General features: G+C 31.8%; 1 protein-coding gene across 4 annotated transcripts in view; it reads left to right on the top strand.

Annotated features, from left to right (window-relative positions):
* Positions 1–702: 702 nt before the first annotated feature.
* LOC149203165 (protein TIFY 9-like) overlaps positions 703–12934 on the top strand; it is a 30491-nt gene continuing 18259 nt past the window's right edge. The window contains exons 1-6 of one of the 4 annotated variants that reach the window (XM_089400128.1): positions 703–1040; positions 1131–1347; positions 1445–1541; positions 1894–2092; positions 2240–2300; positions 10851–11210. In XM_089400128.1, coding sequence (XP_089256254.1) covers positions 935–1040; positions 1131–1347; positions 1445–1541; positions 1894–2092; positions 2240–2300; positions 10851–10977 — 807 coding nt within the window. In that variant the 5' untranslated portion in view covers positions 703–934 and the 3' untranslated portion in view covers positions 10978–11210. Of the gene's footprint in view, positions 1041–1130; positions 1348–1444; positions 1542–1893; positions 2093–2239; positions 2301–2707; positions 3283–10850; positions 11211–12934 lie in introns of those variants that run through there. The other 3 variants (XM_089400131.1, XM_089400129.1, XM_089400130.1) reach the window with 3 other exon arrangements.

Here is a 12934-nt window from a genome sequence, read left to right as displayed (position 1 = left end):
TTAATGTTTATGGATATTTATAATTATAAATTTAAATAAACAAGATTAGATCAATTTTGTTTAATACCCAAAATTAAACGCAATTAACATCAAAATTTTGATTCTATTTTAATAAAGGCATCTTTAAGTCCATTGCAAATTCCAAAAATATTTTCAAAATAAACTAGGTCAATTTTTAAACTTTGACCATATCCATGGAATCCTAAAATATTCCAGAAATCCAGCTAACCAACTTAAACTCAAAATTTTTAATAATAAAAACTATAATTATACAACTTTATTTGACCTTGTTTTAAAATCTAAATCATACAAATCTAAAATTTAAAACAACTTAAAATCTAAATAATTAAAATTTAGAATTTAAAACAATCTAAATAGTTTGAAAATCTCTTTGAATATATGTTTCTCCTCCTACACAATTTATATCCAGCCAACCAATATTTGTTAAGATTTGGGAAAAATAAAAAGAAACCTATTCCAAAAATTTGCCCTACCAAAAACCAAATCTCACTCTCACTCCATACCTTCTTAGTTTTGGTCAGATCAATCTCCCATTTCCACATTGCCCTCATCTTCTCATTTGCGTTTGTCAACGTGGTCAGATCACGCCCCCATCTTCGATAAGATTCGCCCATGCGACGAGTGGTGCGCGGTTGACCCAAACAAAATCTGGTCACGCTTACTCACCAAACTCCCACTAATTAATCACAATCAATACAGTGAATTCAGATCATTTACTAGGGTTTGATTCATTACAATCAATAGACTGAATTCAGATCATTTACCATAGTTTGGGAAATTAATGTTGTGTGTCTATATATAGATCAAGTAACTTAGGCCACAGCTCAGTTGTTTTCTCCAGAGATCAAGTAACTGAGGACACAGGTCAGTTGTTTTCTCAAGAGCTGTTGTGATAGTTGCTGGATTCGTCAGAATGTCTCGAGGGCAGGAGCTGGTTACCATGGACTTCTTAGGAATGGACGGGAGCAAGAAAAGCGCTTCGCAAATAGAATACTGCACTCCAGGCCCCATTGTAAACTGTACGTAGGCTATTATGCCTTCAAGCGTTCAGTCATTTCATGTTGTAGATTTGTATTAATGTTGTCGGTTTTCTTTTGTGATGGACGCAGCCATTCATTGGATGAAGCCGCAGATGGTGCAGCAGGCATTCTCGTCGAGAGGGTTATTCAAGGAATATTGCAAGGCTTCAACGGATTCTGAAATCCCTAAATTGTTGGCCGCATCAAGAATAATGAAGGAACTGTTTCCCCAGAGCACGGCCCACGGTTCGAACCCTACAGCCGAACAGAATATTGCAACAACCCTTGGCAATTCTTCCATTTGCAGGTATATTCATCTTTCACTTTTCCCTCTGCGGTTTTTATTCAACCGGATCCTGAAAGTCATGTCGACCTTATGTTTTGCTGGCTGTTCTTCTGAGCAGATCTGCTCACGCAGCTCACCCCGGCGAACCATCCACCGCCCAGCTCACCATATTCTATAACGGGACCGTGAACGTGTACGATGTTGTTGAAAAACAGGTATAATTGGAATATTTGCAAAATCTCTGCATATTCGTTTTGTAAAACTTTTCATGTTCAGGGATTTTGGGTCGTTTTGTAAAACTTTTCATAAGTTCAGGGATTTTGGGGTTTGGTGAAATTAGTTTCTTTGAGTTCAGGTTTCCGGAGACATAATGTAATTAGCTTATTTGTATCGTTTCAAGGGTTGGGTGAAATTAGTTTTTTTGAGTTCAAGTTTCTACAGACGTATTGTAATTAGATTATTTGTAACATTTCAAGACACATATTAAATTAGCTTATTTGTAACATTTATAAAATAGTTATATTTCATCTCATTTATTTATATGTTAATCTATATTGTAATGTTCAGGCCGAAGATATCATCAAGTTCGCCTGCAATGATACTAGCTCTCAGCAATTGCATTCTGTCTGTTTCGACGGCCATGCCCCTTCCAAAACAAGTACTATATCGTCTACGAGCACAAACAATCAATCGGAAGAACCATTGCCGTTGAATCCTGCAAAGAATAGTACTGCTCGACAAGTAGTTATTCAAAAATTAAATACAGGTAAGAACGATTTCCAAAACGTTCAAAAGATCAGTTCAATTGATTAGAGTGAACGAAGGAATTTAATCGCTTTCATAATTAGCATAGATTTATATTATTTCCTGTCCATGATTATGTTTAATTCCAATTTGTTGGGATCATCTGCAGATCTTCCACTACAAAGAAAGCAATCTCTGCAGCGCTTTCTACAGAATCGCAAGGAATACAGGTACATTGGATTATTATTAAAATAAATTGGGTTTTTTTTAAACATTTGCTTGTCCTTGCTCTTGTTATTGAGAAATTCAAGAGCTAATTTAGTTAGATAAAGAACTAATTTAGTTAGATAAAGACCATTATAAGAAGCTCAGAACTAATTTAGTTAGATAAAGACCATTATAAGAAGCTTCCATGTTGTTAGATTTAAGATTTTTGTGATTCATTGTCCATCTTTAGGATTAATCACATGGTTAGGATTGGATCGATATTTCGATTAATCCACCCAATCTTAACCATATGATTAATCCAAAAAGCTACTATCTAAATTATTATTATTAATATATCTTAACCATCACCATTAAAATACATATACATATAAGCTGTAAATCTGATGGTTCTTGGGTGGTGCATTCGCAGAATGAATAAGGCGGCTCCTTATTCTCAGTCTCATACGCAACCCCTATCGAAGAAATTAAGCCCAGACTGCGAGCTGCTGGATTATGATCGGCACGATTTCCTCGAATATAATTGACAGATTAGGTCATGAGATATTTGAAGAAATCGCATTGCTCATGCAATGGTTGTTCACGTCAAGATTCTGGGCTGTTTTGGTGGCGGCCACATGAGCGTGTGGTTTTCGCTCACTAAATTTACTGTTGAAGTCTACAATGACATTTCTAATTTTCTAGTCGTGGGCGGCTAAGGACTCCACTGAGTCAAGAAAAGCGCCCATCTTTTTGGCCGTTCAAACTGCTAATTGATTCCTAAGTCTTTTTGGTATGTAACGAAGTCCATCGAGTTTCGATAGGAGTTCCCTTTTGCCATTGACTCGTGGGCTGAGACAACGCCAAAAAAACACTGGTCGCCATTTTCTGGGCTACCTAAAAAGCTAGTAGTTGAGTATTAGTGGATTATTCTTTGTAACCAAATTTCATTTCAATAATTAAAGCGTGTATGTTACGGGCTTTGATGTTTACGTTTAAACTCAATAACATGCAACTCTCGTTGGCCTGGTTGGTTATTGAATGGGGCAGAGAAATTCAAAGCAACGTGTCATTTTTGTCTATTTCGCCTATTTCGCGACTTTAGCTGATTATCTCAATAACACGAGAGAACATTCAAAGCACATCAAGAAGATGCCATTCTAGTTTACACGGTCATACATCAACACTGAAAAAAAAAATGCAAGACAATAAGTGTAATTCATATAAAAGGGTAAATAAAATACAAAATAAAGTGTGAATCATATAAAATGGTAAATAAAATATAAAATAATGTGTAATACATAAAGTGTGGGAGAGAATGGGATGCATATATTATCAAAGGCGGTAGTTTACTTCTAGTTATATTTTGAGAAAATCTGCTAAGGGATTTTGTAAATCCAAGTTATAGTGGTTAAATTTCAAAATTTTAGGTGCCTTGGACGTTTTTGATGGTACCGAATCTATTTCCACCATCAAAAACAAGATTCAAACACTGGTTCTACAAAACTTTTTGAATTTTTCTTGCTTGGATTCCTTCGCCTCTGTCCATGACTCTTATCAAAAGAAACTCGTTAAAAAAGCCATCTCCGGTTATGTTCCACGTTGTTTTAACTATTTATGATATTTAGTATTTTACGTTTTAATTATTTAATTAATATTAATATACTTTAGATTCATTTTAATTCTTAATTTATTTAGCTTAGAGAAGGATTAAATTTCTTTTCAATGTAAATTTTTTTATGTTTCTGGATGTTGGCTAGATGAATGGTTAAAATGAATTTAGATTGGTTTAAAATAAATAATTAAATAGTCATAAATAATTCACACTTTATTTTTAGATAAAAATATCATTGCCAAAATCATGGGTTGTAAAATCTTGGAGCCTAAAAATAGCTGAAAATAAATTTCCTATTTTGACTCACAATTATTTTTATTATTAATTTTATTTTTTATTTAATTTATTTTTATTTTTATGTAATTTCATTAAATCAAAATCCCTTCTATACTATTACCTATATAATAATATTTGTATTCAATATTTAATTTGGAATATATCTATATATTATGTTGTGTGTTTATTATTTTATTTTATAAAATATATATTTTTATAATATTTATATTTTTATAATATTTATATATTTTTAGAAATTGTTAATGTTAATTTTTATAGTTAATAGATTAATTTTATTCCAATTTTAATAAGTTCTTTTATGATAATTTCCTCATTATTATTTATAACATTCATTTATATATAAGCAAATTTTACTTAACAAAATGGTCCATTTTACAATAAAATGTGTAATTCTTTTTTTTTTCCTTAAGTTAAAGTTGATCCATAACCTAAAGATGTGTATTAATAAGACATTCTTGGTATTGCAATAATTTTTTAGTTATATTTATAAAGCTTTTGGCTATATCAACTACATTTATATTTTTAATGTAGTTGTACTAATTTTTATAGTTAATATATTGATCTTAAATAATTTCAACATTTCAATGATATTATTTTTTTAACTAAAGTCCTCTATTTGAATTTGACATTATAATCAAAGATCATATATAAATTTAGAAAATATTAATAATAATATATATATATATATTTTAAATTTATTTTATTTATAATAGTAAAACAATATTATTTTTTTTGAAATGTTTATGATTTTTCTATTATTAATATTATGGTTTATGGTTTCAAGGTCAGACTTTTTTACATCTTTAATATGAGTTTATCTACTAAATTCAACTATAAACCAAAAAAAATTCTCACTGGTTAGTGTATCTCCATATTACATTATTAATTTAACCTAACCTATATATCGTCCCAAATATTCCTATTATAGCTACAATACATGATTTAACAGGAAAAGTTTGCTCCAGATTTAGAGTTGGATTCTTCTTGCTTCTCTTCCGGTTGCTTTAGCTGCAGGGAAACATCTTCCAGAACTTCTTCCTACCTCCAACTCCTTATGCTATTGCTCTTCACCATCGTTCAGAGGAGCCATCAACTTGACGTCCTCAATTAAAGCCAACCCACATTCCACAACCTCAGTCCCTCTCAAAGCTTCCAAATTCGACAGACGTTGTTCCATATATTCGACATTGATATGCAACCTCTCTACATTGGTCTGTAGAAGACCAATGTTCTCGTTCATAAGTGAAAATCGAGCCTCATATCAGAAGACCCCATTTCCCCTTGCCTAGTAAGTAGAGTCAGTATATATTTTGTGGACTTCGTGAGAAAATCCAAATGTTTTGCAAATTCCTCCTTCTCGGAGACGGGCGATTGAGCCATGACGAGACCAATTCCACCATAGAATTTGCCTGCATGCAACTTGGTAATGACATATTGATGAGAGAATGCCTCTTATAACTCAAACCTGCTACCTCGAATTCTTGATGCGGTCTCCAATTTCGATGCCATTAATTGCTCTGCACAGGCCAGGACCAAACATTCAATCACTGAATTTACTTCCCGGCTCATTCTTACTTTTGCCATAACAAATCTGCTTTGTTTACCGAAGTGGAGGATTGCTGTCAAAATAGTAGTTGTAATTCGGATAAAAGAAAATTCAACAAATTTTGTAGAAACAGTATTGAAATTATATTTCTGATAATAGAAATAGATTCAACACCATCAAAAATTCTAATTCTCAAAATAAATATAATTTAGATTTACAAATTTTTTTATCAAAATATTACAAAAATTTCTATAATTTTTAACCCAAAAAAAAAAAACAAATCTGTACTACGGCTTACAAATCTATATCTCAAACGTGCAAGCTTCTCCTCGATACCACGATTGACAACCTTTCACATCCATTCATATTTCATGACGAATTTGGAAGAGATCCATCTGGCTCTTCGGATGTATGGAAGCACATGGGCGCCCAGACTCGTATCCTGGCGAAGAGGTGGGGGAGTAAGAAGTCGGAAAAATGAAGAATATGGCTGACAGAAAACCATCGTTCCAATCACCATTTATGGGCAGCCTTATCAGTATTTAAAAAAAAAAAAAAACTTTTTCTCCTATATATTCTTTGAATTTTCACGACAATGATTTAAATAACCCATCTAAGTTGTCTGGTACCAAGATGCCTTATTCTAGGGCGGCTCCCTTGTTAGCCATAGTATCCATTTTTGCATTGAGGTGTGGCTTAATAGGGTAGAATTTAACTTTTTTAAATTTTGCTAGTTGAAGATTTATTTTTTGCAGGATGGAGGGGCTTATTTGGTGTTTTGTTAAAGTTTTTTAATTTACTGCGATCGTTTCTATAAATTAATAACTATCTTTATAAACCAATAATTATCTGATTTTTTTTGAAATACCCAGATCTAGTCTTTTTCACAAGGTTAAAAATTCAACTTGATTGTTTGTAACTTTTCCAAGCCCATACATTTTGGATGTGTACTTCTTCATTAAGACACAAGATAACCCCTCGTGCTCCTTGCTTCCCTTAAAAGAATAATTTTATAACATATTAGATTTCTTTAATTATTAATACATTTTATGTAAAATAATTTTAATATATTTATATTCATAAGAAATATATTTTATATATATGAAATTTATTTTTTCTTAATAGTTTGATAATTGATTATAAAAGTAATGAATAATTTGACAATCAATTAATTATTTTTTGTTCTATATAGTTCACAGATCTAGGTGATCGCTACTTCTACATAGTATTGTATTGAAAGGATCACTATTTAGCAATTCAACTATAAAAACTGTAACCTCTTAATAACAAAAATACTTTAATAATAGTAACTCGATGAAGCAAAATAACCCTTTATCTCAGATCAATTAACTAACTCATAAACCAATAATGTTTAATTAAGTACCTCATAAACAAATACGAACTCTATTTCATGTATAAAAAAATTATATTATTTGTTATTTATATTAAAATTAAATTAAAAAATTAAATATGGAATTTAGTTTTATTATGCCAAATTGTGTTTAAGAGACTCCATACAGTGGAAAAATGTCGAGTTACATCTAGGTATGGATTTGGTGAAGGTAATGCCATATCAACTTATAAACCAATCGGCCCTTGCTTCATTGCTTTATCGACTGAATAAATTCGATATTGTCATTATAATCTTATAATTCACATTAAAAGTAAGAGCTTTCGTTTCTTTGTTATATTATACTAAGTTTTTGACTTAAATGTTTTTGTGTTTATATTTAAATTAATTTTGTACAATATACTATTGGTTAATATGATTGAGGGCTTATTATCATCATTTTTTTTTGTTGTTGGGTAAACTAAGAGAGGGGGTGGGGGCTCATAATTGTGTGAGAAGAGGTTAATGAGATAGGGGTTTTGAAAAATTTATATGTAATATTTATCATTATTTCAAGATGTTTTTGTAGTTTTAGAATAAGTTTTTATGAGGCATTTGGCAATTTTGGAATAGTGTAATTTTTGAAACCAAATTTTCTAATTATAAATATATTTCTATGAAAATAGTGGCATACTATATGGAAGTAGGCCTTTGCAAATCTGTTTTTTCCTGACATAGAGTGGCTTTTAAAGAGTTTGATAATACCCATTAATGGGATATTTCAACAGAGCTACTACAAATAGATTATGTGGTTGTAGGGCTATCATCTCCACTAGTCCCTCCATGGCCTATCAATTCCACTGGTCTAGGGGTGTAGGTACCAACACAAGAGCTGAAGTGTTGGCGTTATGGAGGTACTCTATTGTGTTAGCTGACTTGCACTTGAGGATATTGCAATGGCAGGGGATTTGAAGATGATGATTGAATGGGCTATTGGTCGAGAATATTTGCAAGTGCCTACTCTCCTCCATTGGATGGAACAAGTCCATGTGTTAAAGGCCTCCTTTGCATCCATCCATTTTTTCCATATCTAGCGGGAGAAAAACGCCCTTGCGGATAGGCTATATAAAAGAGGATCCTCTACTCATATGGGGAGGATTTTCTATGAGTTGTATATCAATGACACCATTCTCAGTGGTGGATCATTCCCTTACTAGCAGCGTAGTCTTTTGCATGCTTTTCTCATTCAAGTTATTTATGGTGGCAGTTTGAATTTTTCATTAGATAGTAAAGCGTTTGTCTATGACACAACCTTCTTTTTTGTAATTTCCAGAATTTTAATGATTACCCTACTTGATGGCACATCTAGGAGAGAACTGGTTACATGTGGTGTTTCTTTTTTTGTTGAAATGATTTTGCACGCCAATGTTATAGAAGAAACACTTTTTTTTTTTCAATAAAAGATTGCTGTTTTTTCCTTTGGAAAAAAAAGACCTTGTGGGATTTAACTTTTTCAAATGTAAAAATTTCTCATTCTTTCACCATTGGATCTAATCTCTTTGGACATTAACCATCCATTAATAGGTAGTCTTCGATTTAAATATTTTAAATAATGTGATTATATTAGTAAATAACCTAAGTTTGAAGTCTTATTGGAAAATACCTTGTGTTACCCAATACCATGGACTTGGAAACCTTAAATCATCGACATTAAATCCATTAATGAACAAAACAAAATCCATTAATGAACAAATCAAGATGATCTCAATTACCTTATAACCAACTCAATATCAAACAAACATCCCTCTTTATATTTAATTTTGGATAAATCCCTATTCCACTTAACATTTATTTTTACAATGTTTCTACATTTCAATTGGAATATTAGTTTAGTGACAACATTTACAAAACCATAGAATCAAAGGATTTTGTATTTCACAATGTTGAAAAAACATGCTAGTTTATTTTGTGTTAAATGCAAAACAAATCAATTTTCAAATTTCAATGGGGTAGGTATTAGTTACAATCTTGTTCAAGTCTTGAGGGTTAGCTCGATACCTCAAGTCTTTTTCCTCAAAGTACTTTTGCTATTGAGAAGTCACAGGTTAATTCACAATGTTGAAAAAACATGCTAGTTTATTTTGTGTTAAATGCAAAACAAATCAATTTTCAAATTTCAATGGGGTAGGTATTAGTCACAATCTTGTTCAAGTCTCGAGGATTAGCTCGATTCCGTGAGTCTTTTTCCTCAAAGTACTTTTGATATTGAGAAGTCACAGGTTAACTTCTCTCCACACTATATTTTAATATTTGTAAGAATTGTTGTAACAAGAGCTATATTTTTCATAATCAAATATAGTGTGGCAAATATTTTGAAAAAGAAAATGGGTGTGAATAAGAGCCAGACAATCCAATCCAAAGAAAAATGATTTTCTTGTGCTATAGTTCCTTTTCTATTTAATATAAATTTAATATTTAACATTTAAAAAAAATATTTCAATACCAACCACTATAAAAATATTTCAATACCAATTAAATGAAATATTTTTTTATATAAAATTAAAATAATTAAAAATAATAAAAAAAATATTTACATCTTTACCGATTTTATTTATATCAATTTATAATAAATTCAATATTAATTTTCATAAAACTTCATCTCACTATTTTTTAATAATTAATATTAATATTTAATAATTTACTAAATTATTTAATAATTAACTACATAAAAATAAAAATAATTAATATTAATAATTAAGTACATTATAAAATCCTCTCCATATAACTTCATCTCGCTATTTTTTTAATTGAGATATTCATTAATCTTATTTATGTATTGTGTTACTTATTACCTATATTAATGCTTATATATCCTTAATAATTAACGAGTACATTGATAGTTAAATTTAGATTTAAAATATGTTTTTTCTATTTATAACATATTTTAATGTTTACAGTACCATTAATAGTTGAAGTGTCTTCAAGATTGAAACTGCATTTAATTATTATTATTTTTTTGAAATATTTTCAAATTAATTTTAAATAAAATTTTCTAAATGTCAATTATATATACATTTAAAAGGAGTTGTCTATAATAAGATTTTTTGGAGATTCCGGTGACCAGAATCCGGCGAAGAAATTGAGGTTAAATCTTTATTTGTTGTAGTTAAAATGTTTTTTTAACTGTATATTTGGATTCAGCACCCTGGAAAACCCCTGGGACACTTTGATTGTGCAGAAACTAGCTATCAAACTTGTGATTCCAATAAATTGCTACCAAATTTTGACAGGAAAAACCCACTGAAAAAGCTTCCAAAAAATCGCATTATAAACAACTGTGATTTAAAATACTAAACAACCAAAAATTACAATTTCCCAAAATATTAAAGTATTGGATGCTCCGATTCCTACCCATAAAAAAAAACCAAAACGCAGACTAGCTAATTGGACAGCCCTTTAAATTTTCATCATACACATCAAAATTGTACAATGCACTTTTAGCTGAATCGTTTAATCGTTGACACATCTCATACAAAGTGTACACTATCTCGTATTAAAGTCCATTGTTAGGAATTTCCTTTACTCCTCTGGCCTTCTACTAAACGTCTTGTGCCTTTCATATCAGGTTATTCGTAAGCTTTAAAAACAGTCAGAAATCTTAACTAGAGGCGTATTGTCCATTTTGGTGCGACTAATTGTTGGGAATGGCCGGTGCTGTGTCATTGTTTTGTGGCTTGTATTTTCTGCAGGGAAGTTGTTGCTTTGTCTCTAATTTGTTGCTCTGTCAGTTCTGGTTGTACGCAGGATGTAATTGTCAATGCCAATGTTGAGAGATATTATTGTGTAAAGAAAAAGGACGCGTGGGTGGTTGAGAAGTCCATTGAGTGCACATGGTCCCATTTTCTTGGCCATTAAAAGGGAGAATTAATCACTGTATTTACCCTGCAAATAACTTCATTGAAATGAATGCAACACGTATAGTTGAAGTCTAAAATGCCATTAACTTGTGGGCTGCCGAGGACGCCGAAAAGCTGTCTGGTCACCATCTTCTCGGCTATTTAATTGGCACATTGATAATTTATTTATGCTTTGTAAGGAATTTCAATGTAATGAATCTGATAAAATGGTTTGCAAGAGACATGTTTTTGTTAATTTAAAGCTTGGATGGTACATGATCCATAACGTTACTTTGAAATCAATCACCTGCCTTTTGTCGACTTGGTTAGTGAATGTGAGAGAATTTATGTAGGTTGCAAGGTGTAATTAATAAGGGTGTTGTAACACCCCATGATGATATTTGATTTACTATATTTACATTACTTTGTATTATTTGAGACTATTGTAAATGGGGTCGTGGAAGTTGGTTTTGTGGAAGCCTAGTGAAATTTCTGTTAAATATTTAAATACATAGTAATGTTATTTTATTATGAGAATTTTGAAATTTAAGAGGGTTGACCAATAAATGAATTCCAACTTCCACGCAGTTAGAAACAATTACTTCTCTCTTCCTTGGAGAGAAAGAAGGATCTCAATTGGAAAAAAGGGGTTTTGCTTTTTGTTGTTCATGATAAAAAGAAAGAAAAGTCTGTGAATCTGGCAGGATGCTGCCAAGAAGGGACTTCTTGAACTGGACTAGAGCCAGTGGAGAACTCCGGTACAGACAGAGTTCAGTAAGTACTAGGCTAGACTATGGTCTTGATGCTTATTACCTGACTCTAAACGATTATTTCTGTCTAATGTTCTAGAGCGGAAGCTTAGGGGGAGAAGTGGACGTAATTGCCATTCTCAAGGTTGGGTGGAACGATCTTAGCCCTATCGGATTCGTGGGATAGTCATTATACATATAAGTATTTGTTCCTGAATATGTATGTATTGTTTGGATTTAATTTATGTTGCAAAGAAAAGGTTGTGGTTGCATTAGTTGCAATGTAACAAATTCCACGAAAGAATCTTTGAGTTTACCTACTGAAGAGTGAAAGGCTAAACTAATTACTGGTTGTGGCTGACTGTATTTCCTTATTGTAAATGGTCCCTATGCTCACTTATTGTTCTGGTTACTATGCTTACTTTATTTATGCACTGTACATGGTTGGGATAAATTGTAAGTAAATTATTAAGAGATAATATACACCATGTGTAATGGTGAGGCAGGGTATTGTGGAGACGTCTTTCCTACGAGCACTGGAATGCAACTATGAAACCCGCAAGGGATTACTTATATGAAGGGAGTCTCATCAAGTTTGGGCAGAGGTAAAACTAAGGGTATTGGTCGTGGATGGGAATTGTTCATTTACCCTGCATTCCATGTAAAAAGGGGTACGGGTAGCCTGGGTCAGGGTGTTCCTGGAGTGAAGATGTGGGTTGCAGTGACTGTTATGATGAAGGTTAGATATCACTGTGATGGGTAGAAATTACTAGAGTGAGGCTGTAGTGAAAAAAAACTATATAGTGAGATTGGGTGGTGGATTCTGTGAGGTAAACTCAAAAATATAGTTAAAAAATTATTAGAATTGTTTTCTTACTAAACCCATCTAATGCCGAAAAGACTGTGGTGAGGAAGGCATGATGTTGGGTATAAGGGGACTGAGGGGGTTGAGACCATGGGCCATCAAAATGAACCAGTAGTCGGGTTCACTCTCCCTCATATCTCTATTACATTTTAATCAATATAGGAAACTAAAATATGAACTTAAACATACTTGTCGAGAGCCAATAAAATATACGGGAATTGTAAATGTAATAGAAGGAAAAATAAAGCCTGGTTGAAGAGAAAATAATTTCAGAATGACAAAATCAATTATATGCACAGTTCTATAAATGTAAAACACGTTGAAGAAATTATATGCAAACTCTCTTCTTTCTTCAGAATAAA

Source organism: Pinus tabuliformis, chromosome 2_1 (genome assembly GCF_031772625.1).
Source record: "Pinus tabuliformis cultivar Carrire ecotype Pingquan chromosome 2_1, CPIR1, whole genome shotgun sequence".
NCBI lineage: Eukaryota > Viridiplantae > Streptophyta > Pinopsida > Pinales > Pinaceae > Pinus > Pinus tabuliformis.
The sequence above is the reverse complement of the archived record's forward strand: the minus strand, read 5'-3'. Positions and strand labels throughout refer to the sequence as shown.